Here is a 26,546-nt window from a genome sequence, read left to right as displayed (position 1 = left end):
CTTGGGTGCAGGAACCTCTAACTTATTTCTTGATTTCTCAAAAAGAACTTATCTGTGTATTGCTGTGGAATTCATATGTCTGTGGGGAGAAGGAGTCCAGGACTTCCTATTCTACCATCTTGCTGATGTTACTCCCATTATTCTTTCCTAAAGATTAAAATAGAGTTTCAAAGGTTTAGCCTAACGATTAGTTTATAGTTTATATGACTCTCACCTATTACTCTTTTTTCTGAAAAGAATGCAATTGTATTTTGGTGGTTTTAAATTGTATTACATATTTAAAATATTGTGGTGCTTTTTGGCTTTCAGTTTTCTTTTATAGATCCTAAAATCATGTAAATTTGTTATTAGAAGAACTTAAAATACATTGCAATTGACCTAAGTGAGTAGAAGTTTGTAAATTTCTTCTTTCTGCTGAAGGTTATGAGAAGATATTTTAAGAAAATCTCAGGGTATACATAGAAGTAATGGAAAATTATAATTCAAATGAAATTATGAGTAAATCAAGCAGGTTTCATAGACCTATAGTCCTTTTGGGAATAAAAAAGTCACTTAAAAATTTGGTAAGGTTAATTTTCATAATATGGCTTAATTATTCCCAGAGTCTGATCAGTGTACCCCAACCAGCAGAACCAGGACAATGTTTCACAACCTTGACTCATCATAAGAATCACCTGGCCATTTATTTTTCTTAACAATTTTATTTATTTATTTGAGAGAAAAAGAGAAAGCAGAGCGAGAGAGAAAGAGGACGAGCAGTGGGCAGGAGCAGAGAAAGAGGGAGAAGCAGACTCCCCACTGGGCAGGGAGCTCAACATGGGGCTCAAACCCAGGACCCTAAGATCATGACCCGAGCCAAAGGCATATGCTTAACTGACTGAGCCACCCAGGCACCCCCACCTGGCCATTTAATAAGAATACTATTTTCAGGTCTTCCCCTAGAGATTCTGATTTACTAGATCTTGAGTAGTATCCAGACAGCTATTTTTATGAGGGCACACCCACCCTCAACACACACACTCCAGTGATTCTGATTATCAGGCAAGGTTGGGAAATGGTATACTGACTTGACAGATCCTCAAGTTACTGACTGCTTTCTCCAGGCGTGCCCTACATTCCAGGGACTGAAGAGAATAGAATTTCTATTGGTACCCATTTTCAATCACAGGCTTAAAAAGTTAAACCTCCATATCTTTCCAAATCTGACCGAAATGGTTACCCATCTGCTTTCTTCCACTCTCCTTGTAGTTCAAACATTGTCCTAAGCAAGCCAAGACTCCAAAGAAATAAAAATAAATAGGTGATCCTACTAGAAAGAAAAGCTGAGGACTCCTACAAAAAATAGCTTTTTCACTTTGCTGATTCTACTACAAGGCAAAATACCAGAGATTGTTAGACCACAAGGCAGAAGAGACTTGAGATATAATCAAAGTTTAATCTTTTCCTAGATACACAGTATATTCAAATCATTTAGCCATTCTGTTTTTAGTATTTTCACCAATGAAATCTAAATAGAAACGTCTGCCCTATCTACATTTTAAAATTTTTGCACAGATTAGAGTGAGATAACATTAAAATACAGTTGGCCTTTGAATAACATGGAGGTTAGGGGCACTGACACTTGCATAGTCAAAAATCTATGTATAACTTTGATTCACCAAAACCTTAAGTACTAAGGGCCTACAGTTGACTAGAACTCTTACCAAAGACATAGCTGATTAACAAATATTTTGTGTAAATATATATGTAATAAATATATATTATATGTAAGTATATATAAATATAAATATTTATATAAATATATATAGTATTACAATAAAGTAAGCTAGAGAAGAAAATGTTAATAAAAGTATAAAAGAAAATACATTTACAGTACTTTACTGTATTTGAAAATCTGCATATAAGTGGACCCATGCAGTTCAAACCCATGTTGTTCAAGGGTCAATTGTACTTTTAAACTATAAAATACTATACATATGATAGTATTATTTTTACTAATGAAGAGCCAAAATCTAATACAAGTAGTATTTTCATACACAGTTTGTTATTATAATAAGAAGAATAATTTTGTAGCTCATAAAATTCAAAAGTACAGCATCCAGACTTTTAAAATTCTATTTTAATTCCCTAATTTATACAGACCTACTATCATTCCACAGGTGGCAGCATATACTCATACAGTTTGGTTAATACAAGAAACTAAAGCCCATGAAATTCCTCATTATTTTTCCATATTGGAAATTAACCTCATTTTCTCATTTCCAAACACAGCTTCAATAATATCTGATGCTTTCTGCAAACTACATTTCTGCTTTACTGGCTGTCTTTTTTAAAAGACTTTATTTATTTATTCATTCATGAGAGACACAAAGAGAGGGAGGCAGAGGGAGAAGCAGGCAAGGAGCCTGATGCAGAACTCCATTCCAGGACCCTGGGATCACTACCCAAGCCCGAGGCAGACATTTATCCAACTGAGCCACCCAGGTGCCCTCCAACTGTCTTTGAACAAGATTTTGCCAATAGAGAGCAGTAGAGGGAGACTGGATGGCTGGAGAAGAAAAGATGCTCCTTCCCTCCATTTTGTTTTCTACCTCTGTCAGCATCACCCTAGGAATAGCTGTTCATTCTGGCACTGATTGCTAGTAATAGTAGCAGTCAGTTTCTTTTTTCCCACACTACCAAAATCAGCTTTCTTGTGCCCCAAGAAGTACCATCATTAGATGGCTGGGTACCAATACTCAGAAATCAGAGTCCTAGCTCAGCAGAACCACCTCCTCTAATTTTGTAGTTTCTGAAAATCTAAAGGTCACTGTCCCTTCTTAGCCCTAGGGGTGATAGCTACCACCTGCATTTACACTCCAGTTGCTTCAAAGTTTCCTCTTCGATTTTAAAAATTCTCTAAAACGTGTCTAAACAATTTATCGTATTAAATTCCTCTGGTGTGTTTTCTGTTTTCCTGCTTGGACCCTTACTGATACAAACTGTTCATTTAACAATCAGTTTCACAAAAATGACCTTTCAAGATGGTGTGTGTGGACAGTAGCTATTATATGAATAGAATGTTAAACACAATGTGCATAATGATGTCTAGATGTACACTGAGGAGAAAGAAAATAAAAGCAGACACTGTCATCCAAAACTGATCTGATGTTCAGAGCAAGACCTCAATATTGTTACAAGCTGGCCTGACAATCATAGATAGGCTATTTTGTTGTCTTGTTGGACATCATTTCACAAACTATAATCTAAGACAAGATTACTCTGTCACCATGATAAAGTAAAACAAAACAAGGCTACCTCATAATTTTGTCTAAACACAGAAAAAAACAAGACTGCTATGTCACACAAAAAATACAATGATAGAATTACCCCCACTTTCTCACAGTCCCCAATCTAGAGGAAACCCTCATTTCCTTATACCCACCCCTAAAGTAACCCAAAGCCAAAATCCTCTACTAAGTTATTTCTAACATTCTCTCACTGAGACCTACCATGGTTTTTCATGGGTTATGTTGTCCTTTGCTACAATAAATAATAAACACAACTTATTTACTGGTGTGTTCTTAGTTGATTTTGGCTGAGAGGCAATGACACTGGTAAGCTTTTAGAAGTGAGTGGAAAAATATTCAGAGACTGTTGTTATATTTCATTGTGTGAGTAAAGTTCACTTCCAGAAGAAGCTAGAAAGTGACCAACACGGTCCTTTGTCACAATGACATTTTTTATATTATTATGTGATTGTTTCATTAATACCTCTCTTCATATTAAATCTAGACTATGGGAGAGGGAAAGATGGTGGAGGAGTAGGGATCCCTATTTCAACCAATCCCCTGAATCAAGCTGTATATCTACCAGACCATCCTGAACACCCACAAAATCAGCCTGAGGTGTAAGAAGATACATCTGGATCTCTACAAGCAGAACATTTCCGGCGCTTGGTCTCAAGGTATGAACTGGGGAGCCAAGAGTCTGTGGGTAGATATCAGAAGATAAACAGAAGGGGGAGGGAGCCACCATGCTTGGGGGCCAGGAAGGCAGAAGCCTCCTGTGCTGGGGAGCAGGCCAGATTAGCAGATGATAGCAGCAGGGAAACCAGACTGAAACCTGGAGCTTGGGGGAAAAAAGTGTGAACCGGGGGTGGCTGGTGGTTTTAGAAGCACAAAGGGCAGAGACGTGCCCAGACCTGGAAGCAAGGACTGGAAGAGTGGCTATGGGGCACATAAACCAGGACACTGTGGGTTTTTAGCAGCACTGACAGAAACGCAGTCACTGTGGCCTGGAAGGTCAGTGAAGAGCAGACTGTGATCTCTCTGTTCTGAGACAGAGGTTTGGATACTGTCACTGCAGCTCTGACTCTCAGAAGAAACACAGAAAGCCACCAGGGAAAGCTGCCAGAGAACAAAAGCCCCAAAAAACCGGTTCTCACTGAAATCCCCAAGGGCTGAAATGAGAACTAATCTGGTGGACCTAAAAAAGTTTGAATGAAATGCATTCTAAACTGGATGCTCTGGCTGCCAGGGTAAACAAGGCAGAAGAATGAATTAGTGAGAGGATGAGATGATAGAAAAGAAGGAAAAAGAGGTGGCATAGGAAAAAAACCTCCAATTTCATGAATAAAAGCTACAGGAGATTACTGACTCAGTGAAACATCCCAATGTCAGAATTATCGGGATCCCTGAGGGGGTGGAGAAATAGAAAGGTCTAGAGAGATATTTGAACAAATTGTAGCTGAGAACTTCCCTAATCTTGTGAAGGAAACAAGCATTTGTGTCCAAGAGGCAGAGAGGACCCCTCCCAAGATTAATGAGACAGGGGGCGCCTGGGTGACTTGGTCGTTAAGCGTCTGCCTTCAGCTCAGGGCGTTATTCTGGCATTCTGGGATCAAGCCCCATGTCAGGGTCCTCCTCTGGGAGCCTGCTTCTTCCTCTCCCACTCCCCCTGCTTCTGTTCCCTCTCTTGCTGGTTGTCTCTCTCTGTCAAATGAATAAATAAAATCTTTAAAAAAAGATTAATGAGACAGACCAACACCACGTCATATAATAGCACAATTTGCAAATCTTAGATACAAGGAAACAATCTTGAAAGCAGCTAGAGGGAAGAGATTCCTCGCATACAAAGGGAGGAACATCAGAATAACATCAGACCTGTCAACAGAGACCTGGCGAGCCAGAAAAAGCTGGCAAGACATATTCAGAGTAATAAGTGAGAAGAACATGCAGCCAATGATTCTTTATCCAGCAAGGCTGTCATTCAGAATGGATGGAGAGACAAGGGCATTCCAAGACCAGCAGAAACTGAAAGAATATGTGACCACCGAGGCAGCTCTACAAGAAATATTAAGGGGGGGTTCTAGAAAAGTAAAAAGACCCCAAAGATGATACAGAACAGAAATTTACAAGCTATACAAACAAAGACTTCAAAGGCAACATGACAACATTAAAATCATATCTCTCAATAATCACTCTCAATGTGAATGGCCTAAATGCAACCATAAATTACACAGGGTTGCAGATTGAATAAAAAGACATGACCTATCCATATGTTGTGTACAAGAGACTCACTTTGAACCTAAAGATACATCCAGACTGAAAGTGAAGGGATGGAAAACCATTTTTCATGCCAATGGACCTCAAAAGAAAAAAGAAAGCTGGGGTAGCAACTCTCATATCATACAGATTAGATTTTAAACTAAAGACTGTACTGAGAGATACAGAAGGACACTATATTATTCTTAATGCTGTATCCAACAAGAGGATCTAACAATTATAAATATCTATGCCCCCAACAGGGGAGCAGCAAGATACACAAGCCAACTCTTAACCAGAATAAAGAGACATATGGATAATAATACGTCAATAGTAGGGGACCTCAACACTCCACTCCCAGCAATAGACACATCATCTAAGCAGAAAATCAACAAAGAAGCAAGAGCTTTGAATGACACACTGGAACAGATGGACCTCATAGATATATACAGAACACTCCACCTTAAAACAACAGAATACTCATTATTTTCAAATGCACATGGAATTTTTTCCAGGATAAACCACATACTGGGTCACAAAACAGGTCTCAGCCAATACCAAAAGATTGAGATTATTCCCTACATATTCTCAGACCACAATGCTTTGAACCTGGAACTCAATCACAAGAAAAAATTTGGAAGAAACTCAAACATTTGAAAACTAAGGACCATCCTGCTTAAGAATGTTTGGGTAAACCAGGAAATTGAAGAACTTAAGCAATTTATGGAAACTATGAGAACGAAAACACATCAGTCCAAAACCTATGGGGTACTGCAAAGGCAGTCCTAAGGGGGAAATACATAGACATCTAAGCTTCACTCAAAAGAACAGAAAAATATAAAATCAGGTCCTTATACTCACACCTTAAACAGCTGGAGATTGAACAGGCCTTAGCCAGGCACAGAAAGACAACTGATTAAGATTAGATCAAAGATCAATGAATTAGAAACAGGAACTACAGTAGAGCAGATCAACAAAACTAGAAGCTGGTTCTTTGAAAGAATTAATAAGATCAATAAGCCACTGGTCAGACTTATTCAAGAATAGTGAAAGGGCCCAAATTAATAAAATTATGAATGAGGGGAGAGATCACGACTAACACCAAGAAAATAGAAACAATTATTAGAAACTATTATCAGCAATATATACCAATAAATAAAGCAACCTGGAATAAATGGATGCCTTCCTGGAAGCTATAAACTACCAAGACTGAAACAGGAAGAAATTGATAACCTAAATAGATGAATAAACAGTGAAGAGATTGAAGCAGTGATCAAAAACCTCCCAAAAAACAAGAGTCCAGGGCCTGATGGATTCCCTGGGGAATTCTACTAAACATTCAAAGAAGAAATAATACCTACTGCAGCTGTTTCAAAAAATAGAAGAAGAAGGAAAACTTCCAAACGCCTTCTGTGAGGCCATATTACCTTTCTCCCAAAACCAGGCAAAGACCCCATCAAAAAGGAGAATTAGAGACCAATATCCCTAATGAGTATGGGTGCCAAAATTCTCAACAAGATCCGAGCAAATAGGATCCAACAGTACATTAAAAGGATTACCCATCACGAACAAGTGGGATTCATCCCTGGGATGCAAGGTGATTCAACATTCACAAATCGATCAGTGTGATAGATGACATCAACAAGAAAAGAGTCAAGAACCATATGATCCTCTCAGTTGGTGCAGAAAAAGCATTTGACAAAATACAGCATCCTTTCCTGATTAAAACCCTTCGGAGTATAGGGATAGAGGGTACATTCCTCAATTTCATAAAATCCATCTATGAAAAGCCTACAGCAAATATCATTCTCAATGGGGAAAAGCTGGAAGCCTTTCCCTTAAGATCAGGAACACCACAAGGATGCTTATTGTTCAACGTAGTACTAGAAGTCTTAGCAACAGCAACCAAACAACAAAAAAGAATAAAAAGTATTCAAATTGGCAAAGAAGAAGTCCAAATCTCTGTCTTCGCAGATGACATGATACTTTATGTGGAAAACCCGAAAGACTCCATCCCCAAATTACTAGAACTCATACAACAATTCAGTAATGTGCCAGGATACAAAACCAATGCTCAGAAATCAGTTGCATTTCTAGACATGAACAATGAGACCGAAGACAGAGAAATTAAGGAATCGATTCCATTTACAATAGCACCCAAAACCATAAGATATCTCGGAATAAACTTAACCAGAGAAGTAAAGGATCTGTATACTTTAGCAACTACAGAACACTGATGAAAGACATTGAAGAAGACAAAAAGGATGGAAAAGCATTCCATGCTCATGGATTGGAGGAATAAACATAGGTAAAATGTCTACACATTCAATGCCATCCCGATCAAAATACCAATGACATTTTTCAAAGTGCTGGAACAAGCAGTCCTAAAATTTGTGTGGAATCAGAAAAGACCCCGAATCGCCAAAGGAAATGTTGAAAAACAAACCTGGGGCATCACATTGCCAGATTTCAAGCTATACTACAAATAAGTGATCACCAAGACAGCATAGTATTGGCACAAAAACAGACACATAGAGCAGTGGAACAGAATAGAGACTCCAGAAATGGACCTTCAACTCTATGGTCAACTAATCTTTGACAATGCAGGAAAAAACATCCAGTGGAAAAAAGACAGTCTCTTCAATAAATGGTGCTGGGAAAATTGGAGCTATATACAGAAGAATGAAACTCTCTCAACCCATACACAAAAATAAACTCTAAATGGATGAACGACCTCAATGTGAGACAGGAATCCATCAAAATCATAGAGAACATAGGCCGTAGCCTCTTCAACATTGGCCACAGCAACTTCTTTCATGACACGTCTCCAAAGGCAAGGGGAACAAAAGCAAAAATGAACTTTTGTGACCTCATCAAGATAAAAAGCTTCTGCACACAATGGAAACAGTCAACTAAACAAAGAGGCAACACACGGAATGGGAGAAGATATTTGCAAATGACACGACAGATAAAAGGTGGGTGTCCAAGATCTATAAAGAACTTCTCAAACTCAATATCCAAGAAACAAATAAATCATAAAATGGGCAGAAGATATGAACAGACGCTTTTCCAATGAAGACATACGAATGGCTAAGAGACACATGAAAAAATGTTCAACATCATTAGCCATCAGGGAAATTCAAATCAAAACCACATTGAGATACCACCTTACAAGGTGGCTAAAATTGACAAGGCGAGAAGCAATAAATGTTGGAGGGGATGTGGAGAAAGGGGAACCCTATTACACTGTTGGTTGCAATGCAAGCTGGTACAGCCCCTCTAGAAAATAGTATGATGTTTCCTCAAGACTTTATAAATAGAGCTACCCTAGGACCCAGCAATTGCACTACTGGGTATTTACCTGATAGATACAGACGTGGTGAAAAGAAGGGGCACACGCACCCCAATGTTCATAGCAGCAATGTTCACAATAGCCAAACTGTGGAAGGGGCTGAGATGTCCTTCAGTAGATGATTGGATAAAGATGTGGTTCAGTACAGCCGCTTTGGAAAACAGTGTGGAGGTCCCTTAAGAAGTTAAAAATAGAGCTACACTATGATCCAGCAATTGCACTACTGGGTATTTACCCCAAAGATACAGACGTAGTGAAGAGAAGGGTCATATGCACCCCAATGTTCATAGCAGCATTGTCCGCAATATCTAAATTGTGGAAGGAGTGGAGATGCCCTTCAACAGGTGACTGGATTAAGAAGATGTGGTCCATATATAAAATGGAATATCACTCAGCCATCAGAAAGAATGATTACCCAACATTTGCAGCAACATGGACGGGACTGGAGGAGATTATGCTAAGTGAAATAAGTCAAGCAGAATAAGACAACTATCATTTGGTTTCACTCATTTATGGAACATAAAAAATAGTAGGAAGATCGGTAGGAGAAGGAAGGGAAGAATGAAGGGTGCGGTAAACAGAAGGGGGAATGAACCATGAGAGACTATGGACTCTGGGAAACAAACTGAGGGATTCAGAGGGGAGAGGGGTGGGGGATTGGGATAGGCCAGTCATGGGTATTAAGGAGGGCACATACTGCATGGAGCAGTGGGTGTTATACGCAAATAATGAATCACGGAACACTACAACAAAAACTAAGGACGTACTGTATGGTGACTAACATAACATAATAAAAATTATTATTAAAAAAATAAAAAAAGAAGATGTGGTTCATATATACAATGGAATATTAGTCAGCCATCAGGAAAGATGAATATCTACCATTTACATTGACATGGATGGAACTGGAGGAAAACTGTAAGTGAAATTAGTCAGTCAGAAAGACAATTATCATATGATTTCACTCTATGTGGAACAAAGGAATATTGCAGAGGACAATAGGGGAAGGGGAGGAAAACTGAATGGGAAGAAATTAGAAAGGGAGACAAACCATATGAGACTCTTGACTCTGGGAAACAAACAGGGTTGCAGAAAGGGAGGGGGATGGGGGGTTGGATAACTGGCATTAAGGAGGGTAGGTGATGTGATGAGTGCTGGGTGTTATAGGCAACTAATGCATCGTTGAACATTATACCAAAAACTAATCATGTACTATACGTTGGATAATTGAATCTAAACAAAAAAACATATTGTGTGTAAAGCCTTTTACAACCATAAAAAATAAATACCGAAATGCACTAATAATAAATAGTAACGTGAATTTCTTAATTTTGATTGAGATATTTGTATCAATCATGACTCAATTATATGATCAAATTAACTGGGATAATTAGATGTAAAAACATTATGGTATTTTATTATCTTTTCATTGAAGTATAATTAATGTGCAGTGTTATATTAGTTTCAGGTGTATGACATAATGTTTCAACAATTCTATACATTACTCAATGTTCATTATGGTGAAAGTACTTCTTAATCCCCTCTATCTATTTTACCTATCCTATTAATTAACACTGAGTGCTTTTTAAAGCTCCAAAAACCTGCTCAAAGATTAAATGGTGTACTGATCGCTACATTTTATTTAAGGTTATATTGATAATATATATAAATATTATGATCTCAGACTATGTCTTTTGAGATAATGCAGTCTTACTGAGGTTCAATTTTGCCAACTTTCCAAATATCATGACAATTTTCTCAATGGTTTCTTATTAACAATACAGGGGAAAACCCCACTTACTGCTTTAAATGAAAGATTACTTACTGCTCTTTTTCTAGAACACCCTGTAATCCAAGGCACAGTAAGGTTTCCTGAAATCTGTGGAAATAACAAATGGAATTTCAGTAAGGTATGCATTGACACTACTTGGAATAATGATCATCAGCAAAAAATTCATACAAGATGTCAAGATAGTTCTGCACTTAGAGCGTATCCCCCACGTGGACAAATGTCATTTCCTTATTGAACACAACAGATTTAAAGGGCCTTCCTTTAGAAGTGGTGCAGTTCTCCTGGAAATTCAAGAAAATTTCTAGGGCATTGTTGGGGCCTGGAAGTATGGTTTAAAATTCTGTGGACAAGGAAATTTTTATAGGGGAGCCTGGGTGGCTCAGTCGGTTAAGCAACTGCCTTCAGTTCAGGACATAATCTTGGGGTCCCGGGATCAAGCCCTGCTTTGGGCTCCCTGCTTCTCCCTCTCCTCTCCCTCTGCCCCTCCACCCCTGGTTGTGCTCTCTCTGAAAAGAATAATTTAAAGTCTTGAAAAAAGATAATTTTTATAGTAAAATTTCAGGACTCTGTAGAATACATAAGTTACAATAACTAACTTATTAACTAAAGTCATCAGGCTATATATTAGTTCTCTAGACTTAGCCTACATAACTGCAATTTCCTTTTTAAGTAGAAACTAAGATAAATAGCCAGCCAAACCTAATTACTGCAGCATTGGCCCACAAGGAGATAAATGCTACTCCAGTTGGATTTTGGGGACTGTTTACAGAGACCAAGGTAGTCCTGTGAGCTACAGTACAGGGTAGCCTAAATGTAACCATACCTTTTCCTGGGATTCACAAGTTTTGGGGAAGACTCCAAATTGTCCTCTTGCCCTCTCATTCCCTCCCAAACACATACCTCCTGAGAGATGGACAAGTCAAATCAGCCTTGCTAAATGGTGATGCTGAGAATATGGCATTCAATTGAACTTTTATTGTTTTTGATAAAATTACATTTAGTGATGACCTATGAATTAGTATTATGCTACTGATAAGAAGCGATAACCAAACATTCAATGAAAATAGTAAAGTAATATACTTAGTTATCCAAACTTCAGGTAAATTATTAGTGCCCCTGGCCACTGGATCTGAAATTTTGAGTTCAAAATATACCACTATACTAGTGATAGGCTAAGAAAAATTAATGATATAAACAGCAAAAAATACTTTTAAGGGAAGAAAATAAAAATAATTTTACTTGAGTTAAAATCCCATTACAGTAACATGGCAACAAACTGCAATGCTTGAGGATCATGAAAAGTTTGAGTAATTGATTCTTAAAATGGCAAATAAATAAATAAATATAAAATGGTAAACTGAGTGATTATGAAATTTCTATGGAAAAAATTCTTCAAAACGTATCCTTTCTATGCCTTCCATCAGTACTTGGTATGTTTGTAATGTAAATTGGTTGCTAGCTCAATGAAGGAGGTAAGACTACTACAATAATCACATAATGTATTCTTGAAAAAAGAGAGATATCCAACTATTTTTGATTATCTGTGCATGTGCTTCTACCTGTTAGGATAATTTAAAACTGGCTATATAAAGTTGCTAAAGAAAACATGTTAAACCAAGCAAATCGCAACTCCCCCCCTTAAAGCAGTAAGTACTAAAAAGTTGTATGTGAAATAAAAAAGGATACATACAATATACATGGTAATTGAATGTCTTTAAAATTGGGCATTATACATTCTAAGAATATAAAATTGGTTTTCTGGGGTGCCTGGGTGATGTAGCTGGTTAAGTGTCTGACTCTTGATTTTGGCTCAGGTCTTGATCTCTGGGTCATGGAATTGAGCCCCATGTCAGGCTGCTTGAGATTCTCTCCCTGTGCCCCCCACTCAAGCTCACTCTCTCTCTTAAAATTAATTAATTAATTAATTAATTAATTCAATGTGGTTTTCTGCTTAAGTCAGTTGTATGTAACCAAGAAAGTAGAAAACTCCTATAAGCACATTCACATACAAATATTATCAATTCCATGTGCACTGGGAAGAGATGAAGTTTCACATTTTTGTTTTATAATTCTGTGACACCAGTTACATAATACTCAGATGCTATATTCAAATACCTTCTCCTGTTTACTTCAAATCTTTTTTCAGTTCCTTATGTTTCTGGTAAAACTCAGGAAAGCCAACCATAGCAGCTAAACTTGTATGTTTTTTTGAATAATACTGTATAAACATATTCAAATTTGGGAAGTTTTGTTTGGTCAATAGTGATGACTTGGTTTCTCCCTCACCAGAAGCTATAAAATAGTATTTCAAATGAGCAGCATAATATACTTATCATTTAAATGATATTTAAATTCCAAACATTTTTCAACACCCTGGTTTGGAAAACTGCAAAATTAATTGACAAAGAGACAAGACTGATTTAACAAATACATTCGAACTTGAACATCCAAATGAGTACTGTATGTTTCAAAGTAGAAATCTTAGGAAGTTATAAAGTCATTACAATGATGTTGCCATTGTTGAAAACATTTTGGGAACTTTTCTTTTGGAGTTGGCAATTCATAACACCCAGAGACTCTGTCTCATTATCTCATATTCCCTTTGTTTTAACTGAAAATATAAAAGCCCAAATTGAGCACCAATATTATTCACTAAGTGTAACTCAGAATAAATTCTATTTTCCAAAATCAAATTCTCCCTCAAATGATGAAGATTTGCTACCAATAAAAGCATTTAAAAAAATCTCACAGGCCCTTAAAGCAATTGTAGAAGAACTTCAATAACTTGACAGATTAAACATTATTGAAATAAGTATAAATAACTTTCCAAAGTAACTAATTGAATTCTGTTCAAATATTTATCAGGCATCTCTTCTAAAGTAGCTGCTGTTTTAGGTGTCATAGGAAATAAAAAAAAAAGATGTGTAAAACATAATTTCCTGGAGGGCAAGAATTATTATATGAGAGGGAAAGATAAGAAAGGAACATGAATGACTTTAATGTAAGAATACTATGATAAGTGTCATAAGAAAAGTACAACAAATGAAATGCAATAGGAGTTCAAGTTACAGCAAAATTACATCAAACTTGAGGATTTATATCTCAGCTGAATCTTGAAAAAAATGAGCAGAATTTTTATAGAAATAACAAAGAGCATTCCAGGGGGAAAGAATGGAATGAGCACAGTGGAATAAAAGGATAAGATGTGTCTGGGAATGGTTAGTTCAACTAGAACTCAAAATGGAATTGGGGTTACTTTGTGGAGGCCATGAATACCAAAGTATACTTACATCTAATTCAGTAGAAAATAGGGAACCATTGAAAGTTTTTAAGCAAATGAGTTGTACAGTCAGAATGTATTTTTATACATTAAAATGATGGATTTGACTCAATGTGTACAGTAAATTGAGTAAGTGTGGAAACTTATTTTTATTTTTGTATGGAAACTTCCAATAGTTTAGGCAAGAGGCAATCCAGGCTTGGAACAAAGTTAAGGAAGGTAGTAATTCAGAAGTGGAATATAAAACACACTTCAAAAGATAGGTCTTGTGCATAAGATTGAAGAGAACTAGACAGTCTGGAAATTACTGGAATAGTTTTTTATGGCCCTCATAAAACTGCTTCTCCAAATGGCTGGCCTACTCAAACAAATAGAGAGTTGGAGAGTCACAATTTTGGATGTGAATGCAAGGAAGTGCCTAATGTTGGAAATCTGCTTCTCATGGCTAAAAGTGGATACACCGAAGGAATACTACAGTTATTTGAATGTAAACTGGAGTCACATCATATGGAGAGTTAAGGTTTGTGAAACCAACTATAACATACATACTTTTCTCATGGAAAATTATATTTAACATAGGTACTACATATCAGAATATTGATTATATATTATTTGTATATATATATATATATATATATATATATATATATATATATATTACTGTACATAATTATACATTCACAGGAAGGCATGTATATAGTTACTTTTATAAATGATTTAAGAGATTTTTAAAGCAATTTTTACTACGTTTTATTTTATGAAATTTAGACCCTACATATGACTCTGCTGAATATTTCTGCTAGACTGTGAGATTCTTAAGGGCAAGGTATCACACTTAAAATGATTTAGTCTAATTATTTGTATATAGTCACACATGAATATATAAAAGAAAAGCATTTATTTTATTTTAAAAATCTTTCTGTTATAAAGACAATTCTAAGGGCCCCTGGGTGGCTCAGTCAGTTAAGCATCCAAATCTTGATTTCGGCTCAGGTCATGATCTCAGGGTTGTGAGATCAAGTGCTGCATCAGGTTCCATGAGCCTGCTTCAGATTCTCTCTCCTTCTCCCTCTACCCCATCTCCCTCTCTCTCCTTCTTTCTCTAAAAAAGAAAAGAAGACAATTCTACACATATGCTGGATATTCTATTTAAAAATGGATGAACTGAAATAATCAGACAATAACCATTATCTATCAGCAAACTTTAGCAGTAATAGATTCATAAACCAATATTTTAGCTTTCCATCAGTTGTTTTGATATCAGTTGAACAATAAAACCTATCAATCATTCTGCTTTAATCAGCAAAGCTTCCTAGATGTTTTTAAATTATAAGGTACAGAATGTAGAAGACACTGCTAGGCATGTGGTAGGCAATCAGTAAATATATGCTGATTGATTGACTGAATTAACATGCACCATCACTATACACTTGCTTCACTTCCTGAAATTCAACAAAAGGCCAAGAGTAGAAATTTACTAAGACCATTACATGGGGGTAAGCGGTTGGGAGGAGGGAAAAACTAGCTTCCGATAGAGAACAATGTGTTCTGGAGCAAAGAAGAAAAGATTTACTGGCTTATTTAAAAATACTTCCCCCTCGGGGCGCCTGGGTGGCACAGCGGTTAAGCGTCTGCCTTCGGCTCAGGGCGTGATCCCGGCATTATGGGATCGAGCCCCACATCAGGCTCTTCCGCTATGAGCCTGCTCCTTCCTCTCCCACTCCCCCTGCTTGTGTTCCCTCTCTCACTGGCTGTCTCTATCTCTGTCAAATAAATAAATAAAATCTAAAAAAAAAAATACTTCCCCCCTCATCTCTCTACCAAGTCAGGAAAAGTTTTCAGAAATAAAATAAGCTTTACAAATTGAAATTCCCATACTACAACTTTTGCCCAAGCAACTAACACCTTATTTAAGCATACGAATTTATCTTCTTTTAAGTGACAAAAATTTTGTGTTTGGAAAATATTACCATCCTGAAAATTTCTTGCAATCAAAAACCAAGATGCTTTTTGGGATTTCTTTGCTTTTTCTTACATAATTTCAGTAAATTTCAGTAAATTTCATAAAAGACAAGAGACTGAAATCAGGGAAACTCAAATTCCAAGATGTTTCAATGAAATTATAAAAAGTACTCAGACATAACATAACTAATGATTTCACCATACGGATTTGAGAGATACTGTTTGTGAAAAAAATGGAAGGATACTAGGAAAATAATATAAATTAATATGTGGAATGATTATTTCTGATTCAATGGCCCTGGGGAGTATACATTTACAAATCTGGATACCCTGAAATTATACTCTAAGATATTTTAAAATATTATCTTAATTTTACTCATATGAAAAGAAATTTTATAAATAATAAAAAATGTAAATTCTTTATGAACTTCAGAAAATAGTCAAATGGCAGCTTTATGTTTTAAATATACAACTGAAATGAAATGTTTTATTACAGGTATATTCAGAGACCAGTTCCTTAAACAACAGGAAAAGATTTATAGCTCTTATTAAGCTACAATCCTTGCTAGGCTGGACCAGCGTTCTTAATATGAATCACAGTTCCAAGTCTTTGCTTTGCACATGGTTCCTTGTAAGGTAAGTATATAGCAATATAGGCCCACCTCAAGAAGCAAGAGAAATCTCAAATAACTGAACCTTACTACTAAAGGAGCTAGAAGAAAAACAACAAATTAAGCCTAAAGTGGGAGAAGGAGGGAAATAATAAAAGATTAGAGCAAAAATAAATGATATAGAAACTGAAAAACAGACAAGCTCAATGAAACAAGGAGCTGGTCCTTTGAAAAAATTGATGAAATTGGTAAACCCATAGGCAAAGTTGACAGAAAAAAGAAAGGACCCAAATAAATAAAATCAGTAATGAGCAAGGAGAAATAGCAAACAACACCACAGAAATACAAACAACTATAAGAGAATATTATTAAAAACTAATGGCAAAAAATTGGAAAACCAGAAAAACGTGATAAATTCCTAGAAACATATAAACCACCAACACTGAAATAGGAAGAAATAGAAAACTTGAACAGACCAATAACCAGCAAAGAAATTCAATTAGGAATTGAAAATTTACCAACAACAACAAAAAAAGTCAGGGCCAGATAGCTTCACAAGTGAATTCTAGGAAACATTTAAATAAGAGTTAATACCTGTTCTCTAACTATTCCAAAAAATAGAATGGGAAGGAAACTTCCAAATTCATTCTATGAGGTCAGTGCTACCCTCATACCAAAACTGGATACATAAAGACTTCACTTAAAAAGAGAACAATAGGCCAATATCCCTGATGAACATGGACACAAAATTCTCAGTAAAATGCTACCATACCAAATCCAACAATACACTAAAATAATCATTCACCACGATCAGGTGGGATTTATTCCTGGGCTGCAAAGGGCAGTTCACTATTCACAAATCGGTCAACATGATATACCACATTAATAAAAGAAGTGATAGGAACTATAGGATCCTCTCAATAGATGTAGGAAAAACATTTGGCAAAGTACATCTATTCATGATAAGAACCCTCAACAAAATAGTACTGGAGAGAACGTACTCAACAAAATAAATTCCATATACAACAAACACACAGCTAATCTCATTCTCAATGCAGAAAAATTGAGAACTTTTTCTCTATTGTCAAGGATAAGACAGGGATGTACACTCTCATCACTGTAATTTAACATAATATTGGAAGTCATAGCCACAGCAATCAGAAAATAGAAAGAAATAAAAGGCATCTAAATAGGCAAGGTGGAAATCAAACTTTCACTATTTGCAGGTGACATGATACTCTATACAGAAAACCCAAAACACTGCACCAAAAAATCACTAGAACTGATACATGAATTCAGCAAAGTTTCAGGATACAAAATCAATGTACGTAATTCTATCACATTTTTATACACCAATAATGAAGCAGCAGAAAGAGAAATCAAGGAATCAATCCCATTTACAATTGCACCAAAACAATAAGATACCTAGGAATAAGCCTATCCAAACAAGTAAAAGAACTGTACTCTGAAAAGTGTAAAACACTGATGAAAGACATTGAAGATGGCACAAAAAAATGGAAAAAAATTCCATGCACATGAATTGGAAAAACAAATATTGTTAAAAATGTCTATGCTACCCAAAGCAATCTACACATTCAATGCAATCCTTATCAAAATATCAACATCATTTTTCATAGAGCTAGAATAAACAATCCTCAAATTTGTATGGAATCAAAGAAGACTGAATAGCCAAAGCAACATTGAAAAAGAAAAGCAAAGGTAGAGGCATAACAATTACAGATTTCCAGCTGTATTACAAAGCTGTAGTCATCAAGAGACTATGGTCCTGGCTCAAAAGCAGACATACATCAGTGGAAAAGAATAGAAAACCCAGAAATGAACTCACAACTATATGGTTAATTAATCTTTGACAAAGCAGGAAAGAATATCCAATGGAAAAAAGACAGTATCTTCAACAAATGGGGCTAGGAAAATGACAGGAACATTCAGTAGAAAGAAACTGGACCACTTACTTACACCATACACAAAAATAAATTCAAAATGGATGTAAGACCTAAATGTGAGACAGGAAACCATTAAAATCCTAGAGAAGAACCAGGCAATAACCTCTCTGACATCAGCAGTAACAACTTCTTACTAGTTATATCTCCTGAAACAATGGAAACAAATAAGTAACAACATAAGAAAGAACATGTCTTTGCAAGGATGTAGAAAAAGGGGAACACCCTTACACTGTACGTGGGCATGCTCTGTGGTGCAGCTACTCTGGAAGACGGTAAGGAGGTTCTTCAAAAAGTTAAAAGTAGAACTACCCTATGATTCTTCATATAATACTACTAGGTATTTACCCAAAAAATGCAAAAATACTAATTCAAAGGGAAATATGCATCCCGATGTCTATAGCAGCATTATCTATAATAGCCAAATTATAGAAATAGCCCAAATGACCATCAATTGAGGAATGCCTAAAGAAAAACTGGTATATGCATACAATGGACTATTACTCAGCCATTAAAAGGAATGGAATCTTGCTATTTGCAATGACATGAATGGAGTGAGAGAGTATTATGATAAGCAAATAAGTCAGACAGAGGAAGACAAATCCCATATGATTTCACTCATGTGTGCAATTTAAGAAACAAAACAAACGAACACGGGGAGAAATAAAAAGTGAGACAAACCAAGAAACCAACTCTTAAGTATAGAGAACAAACTGATGGTTACTAGAGGGTAGGTGGGTGTGGGGATGTGTTAAACACGTGAGGTCAATTAAGGAGGGCAGTTGTGATGAATTACCTAATTGTACATCTAAAACTAATACTACACTGTAGGTTAACTCAGTAGAATGTAACTAAAAACTTGCCATATAATCATTTCAATAGAGGCAGAAAAGAGCATTTGACAAAGTAAAACATCCATTCATGATTTTTTAAAAAGTGGAGTTAGAGGGAACATATCACAACAAAATAAAGCCCATATAGGAAAAACCCACAGCTAATATCATTCTCATCTGGGGACTTTCATACTACACTCTTCTTGAGAGTATAGTTGATCATCTCAACTGGAAAGCAATAAAAAACAGAAGATTTGTACTACAATATAGATGAAATGGACCTAACAGAGCACTGTATTTGACAATAGCCCAACACACATTCTTCCTAAGTACACATGGAACATTTTCCACATCAGGCCATATGTTAGGCCACAAAACATGTCTTAGTAAATTCAAAGAGACTGAAATAAAACCAAATATCTTCTCTCACCACAATGGTATGAAACTGGAAATCAATAATAGGAGGAAAAGTGTAAGCTCATATATACATGGAAATTAAACAATACTCTCTTGAGGGGCGCCTGGGTGGCTTGGTTGTTAAGTGTCTGCCTTCGGCTCAGGGTGTGATCCCAGAGTCCTGGGAATGAGCCCCACATCAGGCTCCTCCACTGGGAGCCTGCTTCTTCGTCTCCCACTCCCCCTGCTTGTGTTACCTCTCTCACTGGCTGGCTCTCTCTCTGTCAAATAAATAAGTAAAATCTTTTTAAAATTTTTTTTAAAACAATACTCTTTTGAATCACCAATGGATCAAAGAAAAATGTAAAGGGAAAAAAATCATGAGACCAGCAAAAATGGAACTACAAGACTCTAACATATATAGGATGCAGCAAAGGCCATTTTGAAAACAACATTTATAGCAACAAATGCTTATATTACAAAATAAGAGATCCCACTTAATCTATTTCTATGCCTCAAGGAATTAGAAAATGAACAAACTGAACCCAAAGGTAGCAGATGGAAGGAAATAATGAAAAGAATAGAAATAAATGGTATAGAAAACAGGAAAATCAGGAAAGATTAACAAACCTAAGAGTTTTGTGGGTTTTTTTAATGACAAAAAAAAATTTTTTTTTAAGATTTTATTTATTGATTTGACAGAGAGAGAAACAGCCAGAGAGAGAGGGAACACAAGCCGGGGGAGTGGGAGAGGAAGAAGCAGGCTCCCAGAAGAGCAGGGAGCCCGATGCAGGGCTCGATTCCAGGATCCTGGGATCATGCACTGGGCCAAAGGCAGATGCTTAACGACTGAGCCACTCACAAATTTGACAAACCTTTACTTAGATTAAATACAGAAGTGAGAGTAAGGCCCCAAATTAACAAAATTATAAGTGAAAAATAAAACATACTACTGACACCACAGAAATGTGAAGGGTAATAAGAGACTACTATGAACAACTATACACTAACAAACTCAACAACTTAGAAGAAATAGAAAAATTCTTAGAGTCACACAACCTACCTAGACTCGATTAGGAATAAATGTAAAAGTTGAACGACCAATTACTCATAAGGAGATTGAATCTATATTCAAAAATCTCCCAACAACAACAAAATATCCCAAGACCAAATGATTTCACTGGTAACTTTAAGCAAACATTTAAAGAAGAATTAATGGCAATTCTTCTCAGAATCTTCTGAAAAGTCCAAGAGAAGGGAACACTCCAAAACTCATTTCATATGGGCAACATTGCCCTGATACCAAAGACAAAAAGGGAACTACCAGAAAAGAACACTACAAGCCAATACCCCGATAAATATAAATGCACAAATTCTCATTAAAATACTGGCAAACCAACAAGGATATGAAAAGACGCTTAACATTAGTAATAATTACAGAAATGTAAATCAAAACCACAATGAGGTATTGCCTCACACCGACTGTGGGGGCACTTAAAAAAAAACAGTTGTTAGGATGTGGAGAAACTGGAACTGTTGTGCCTTATTGGTGGGATGTAAAATGGTGTAACTGCTATGGGAAACATTATGGCAATTCCACAAAAAAATTAAAAATTGAAGTACTTTGTGATCCAGCAATCTAATCCCACTGCTTGGTTTATATCCAAAAGAATTAAAAGCAGGATCTTGAAGAGATATTTGCCTGATATATTCATTACAGAATTATTCACAATTAGCTAAGAAGAGAAGTAAACAAATTTCCATCTTTGGTTGAATGGATAAAGAAAATGTTGTTTATACGTACAATGTATATCTGTATACTATAGAGTCTCAAAAAAAGAAGGAAATCTTGCCACATTCTACCACATGGATGAAGATTGATAACTTTATGCTCTATGAAATAAACCAGTCACAAAAAGACAAATACTGTATGATTCCATTTATATGAAGAACCTAAAGTATTCAAACTCATAGAAACAAGAAGTACGATGGTGATTTCCAGGGGATAGTGGGAGGAGGAAATGGGGAATTTTAGTTCAATGGGTATAGAGTTTCAGTTTTTGAAGATGAAAAATTTCTAGAGACCTGATGCATAACAGTGTGAATAAAATTAACAATCTAGAACTGTACATGTAATAATAGGTAATATTATGAATATTATGTTATGTTTATACCACAATAAACAACAACACCAAAACACTACTAAAGCTCATTCAATAAGAAACAAACTGAGTAGTCCTATATTGAATAAATTAAAATTCCACACTGTTTTTTTTTTTTTCAGCTAGTCCCCTGAGTCAAGCTGGATAGGTACCAGACCATCCTGAAAACCCACGGAATCAGCCTGAGACTCAGGAAGATACATCCGGATCTCCACAAATGAACATCTCCAGCACTGAGTATTGAGGTACGAAGCAGGGAGCCATGAATCCGCACACAGATATCGGAAGACAAACGGAAGGGAGAGGGAGCCGCCATGCTCGGGCGCCGGGAAGGGGTAGCCACCTGCACTGGGGAGCGGCAGGTCTCGCAAACGGGCACTCGCCAGAGACCGGACTGAGACCGTGATCCTGGGTATGCGTGCGCGTCCAAACTAAAAACCAGAGCTCCAGAGTGCATGGGAATCACACTGAAACAGGGAGATTGGGAGCACACAGAGGCGACTGGTGTCTGGCAGTGTTACAAACACAAAGGACAGAGACGTGCTGGCCCTGGAAGTGAGGGATGGGATGCTGGCTGTGGGGTACACAACCCGGGATGCTGCAGGCTTTTTAGCAGCACCAACAGAAACAGAGTTAAAGAGGCCAAGAGAGCTCTGTGGAGTGGACTACAATCTCTCTGTGTTGAGACAGAGGTTATGATTTGGCCACTGCTGCTCTGACTCTCAGAAGAGCTACAGAAAACTGCCAGGGAAAGCCGCCAGAGAACAACAGAATGAAAATACCAGTTCACATTGTACCAATCCCCATCCCCCCTCCCAGGGGACAGGGTGACTCTACCCAAACAGGGTTGCCTGAATATCAGCGCAGCATGCACCTCCCCCAGAATGCAGGCTGAAAAATCAAGAAGCCCACATCCCTAAGGTCCCTATAAAACAAGTGCACACTGCCTGGGTCCTGGTCAATAATTTGGGCTCTAGGCAACCCCACAACCTCTCCTCATCAGAATGACAAGAAGGAAAAATTGCCCCCAGCAAAGAAAAGATAATGAGTCTGTGGCCTCTGCCACAGAACTGATGGATATGGATATAACCAAATTATCAGAAATGGAGTTCAGAGTAACAATGGTCAAAATGACATGTAGACTTGAAAAAAATATTAACGAAAATATTAACGAGAATATAGAATCTCTAAGGGTGGAAATGAGAGTGAATCTGGCAGAAATTAAAAATTCTATGAGCCAAATGCAGTCAAAACTAGAGGCTCTGACGGCCAGGGTGAATGAGGCAGAAGAACGTATCAGCGAATTGGAGGATGGGTTACTAGAAGAAAAAGCTAAAATAGAATCTGGACTAAAAAATCGACGCTCAGGAATGTAGGTTACGGGAGATTACTGACTCAATGAAACGTTCCAATGTCAGAATCATCGGCATCCCCAAGGGGATGGAGAAAAACAGAGGTCTAGAAGAGATATTTGAACAAATTGTAGCTGAAAACTTCCCTAATCTAACAAGGGAAACAAGCATTCGTGTTCAAGAGGCAGAGAGGACCCCTCCCAAATTCAACCACGACAAACCTACACCCGTCACGTCATAGTGCATTTCGCAAATATTAGATCCAAGGATACAGTATTGAAAGCAGCCAGGGCAAAGAAAATTCTCATATACAAAGGCAAAAATATTAGGATTACGTCAGACCTGTCTACACAGACCTGGAATGAGAGAAAGGGGGGGGGGGCATTTGTAAAGGTCTTTCAGAGAAAAACATGCAGCCAAGGATCCTTTACCCAGCAAGGCTGTCATTCAGAATTGATGGAGAAATAAAGACCTTCCAGAATCGCCAGTCATTGACCAATTTCGTAACCATGAAACCAGCCCTACAGGAGATATTAAGGGGGGTTCTATAAAAGTACAAAGGCCCCAAGAGTGATACAGAACAGAAAGTCACAATTGATAGAAACAAAGACTTTATAGGCAACATGACATCATTAAAATCATATCTCTCAATAATCACTCTCAATGTGAGTGGCCTAAATGCTCCAATAAAATGTCACAGGGTTGCAGATTGGAATAAAAAGACATGACCCGTCCATTTGCTGTCTACAAGAAACTCATTTTGAAACTAAAGATACATCCACACTGAAAGTGAAGGGATGGAAAACCATTTTTCATGCCAGTGGACCTCAAAAGAAAGCTGGGGTAGAAATTCTCATATCAGACAGATTAGATTTTAAACTAAAGACTGTACTTAGAGATACAGCAGGACACGATATTATTCTTAAAGGATGTATCCAACAAGTGGATATGACAATTATAAATATCTACGCCCACAACAGGGGAGCAGCAAGATACACAAGCCAACACTTAACCAGAATAAAGACACATATAGATAAAAATACGTTAATAGTAGGGGACCACAACACTCCACTATCAGCAATAGATAGATCACCTAAGCAGAAAATCAAGAAAGAAACAAGAGCTTTGAATGCTATCCTAGACCAGATGGACCTCATAGATATATATAGAACACTGCACTCCAGAACAACAGGACACTCATTCTTTTCGAATGCACATGGAACGTTCTCCAGAATAGATCATACGCTCGGTCACAAAACAGGTCTCAACCGATACCAAAAGACTGAAATTATACCCTGCATATTCTCAGAACACAATGCTTTGAAATTGGAGCTCAATCACAAGGAAAAATTTGGAAGAAACTCAAACACTTGGAAACTAAGAACCATTCTGCTCAAGAATGATTTGATAAACCAGGAAATCAAAAATCAATTTAAACAATTTATGGAGACCAATGAGAATGAAAACACAATGGTCCAAAACCTATGGGACACTACAAAGGCTGTCCTAAGGGGAAAATACATAGATATCCAAGCCTCACTCAAAAGAATAGAAAAACCTAAAATGCAGTTTTTACATTCTCACCTCAAGAAGCTGGAACAGGAACAGAAGAACAGGCCTAACCCATGCACAAGAAAGCAGTTGATCAAGCTTAGAGCAGAGATCAATGAATTAAAAACCAGGAGCACAGTAGAGCAGATAAACAGACCTAGAAGCTGATTCTTTGAAACAATAAATAAGATTGATAAGCCACTGGCCAGACTTATTCAAAAGAATAGAGAAAGGAACCCAATTAATAAAATTATGAATGAAAAGGGAGAGGTCACAGCCAACACCAATGAAATAGGAAGGCTCATTAGCAACTTTTATCAACAGCTTTATTCCAATAAATCAAAGAACGTGGAAGAAATGGATGTCTTCCTGGAAACAGATAAATTACCAAGAGTGAAACAGGAAGAAATTGATTTTTTAAACAGACCAATTAATTATGTAGAGATTGAAGCAGTGTTCAAAAACCTCCTGAAAAACAAGACTCCAGGGCTTGATGGATTCCCCGGGGATTTCTACCAAGCATTCAAAGAAGATATGATACCTATTCTCCTGAAGCTGTTTCAAAAAATAGAAACAGAAGGAAAACTACCAAACTCATTCTATGAGGCCAGTATTACCTTGATCCCCAAACCAGGCAAAGACCCCATCAAAAAGGAGAATTACAGACCAATATCCCTGATGAATATGGATGCCAAAATTCTCAACAAGATCGTAGCTAATAGGATCCAGCAGTACATTAAAAGGATTATCCATCATGACCACGTGGAATTCATCCCTGGGATGCAAGGGTGGTTCAACATTTGCAAATCGATCAGTGTGATAGATCATATCAATAAGAAAAGAGTCAAGAACCATATGACACTCTCAATTGATGCAGAAAAGGCATTTGACAAAATACAGCATCCTTTCCTGATTAAAAGCCTTCAGAGTGTAGGGATTGAGGGCACATTCCTAAATTTCATAAAAACCATCTATAAAAAGCCTACAGCAAATATCATTCTCAATGGAGAGAAGCTGGAAGCCTTTCCTTTAAGATCAGGAACACGACAAGGCTGCCCACTCTCGCCATTATTATTCAACATAGTACTAGAAGTCCTTGCAACAGAAATAAGAGAATAAAAAGGGATAAATGTATCCAAATCGGCAAAGAAGAAGTCAAACTGTCTGTCTTCACAGATGACCTTATATTCTATATGGAAAACCCAAAAGAATCCACCCCCAAACTACTAGATGTTATAGAGCAATTCAGTAATGTGGCGGGATACAAAATCAATGCTCAGAAATCAGTTGCACTTCTATACACGAGCAATGAGACTGAAGAAAGAGAAAATAGGGAATCCATTCCATTTACAATAGCACCAAAATCATACGTTATCTCGGAATTAACCAGAGACGTAAAGGATCTCTATCCTAGAAACTACAAATCACTCTTGAAAGACATTGAAGAAGACACAAAAAGATGGAAAAATATTCCATGCTCATGGATCGGAAGAATTAACATAGTTAAAATTTCTATGCTGTCCAGAGCAATCTATACTTTCAATGCCATCCCGAACAAAATACCAAGGACATTTTTCAAAGAACTGGAACAAACAGCCCTTAAATTTGTGTGGAACCAGAAAAGGCCCCGAATCGCCAAGGAATTGTTGAAAAGGAAAAACAAAGCTGGGGGCATCACAATGCCTGATTTTGAGCTGTACTACAAAGCTGTGATCACAAAGACAGCATGGTACTGGCACAAAAACAGACACATAGACCAACGGAACAGA

The 26,546-nt window shown here is 37.0% G+C and overlaps 1 protein-coding gene across 1 annotated transcript in view; it reads right to left on the bottom strand.

Moving 5' to 3' along the window:
- The window catches only part of HDX (highly divergent homeobox), a 192,691-nt gene that overhangs the window by 100,996 nt on the left and 65,149 nt on the right, over window positions 1–26,546 (bottom strand). The window contains exon 4 of the mRNA XM_045800031.2: window positions 10,703–10,756. Coding sequence (XP_045655987.1) covers window positions 10,703–10,756 — 54 coding nt within the window. The remainder of the gene's footprint in view (window positions 1–10,702; window positions 10,757–26,546) is intronic.

This window comes from Ursus americanus, chromosome X, assembly GCF_024610735.1.
Source record: "Ursus americanus isolate L20-20 chromosome X, mUrsAme1.1.p, whole genome shotgun sequence".
Classification (NCBI taxonomy): Eukaryota; Metazoa; Chordata; class Mammalia; order Carnivora; family Ursidae; genus Ursus; species Ursus americanus.
This window is presented reverse-complemented; position numbering and strand designations above follow the sequence as displayed.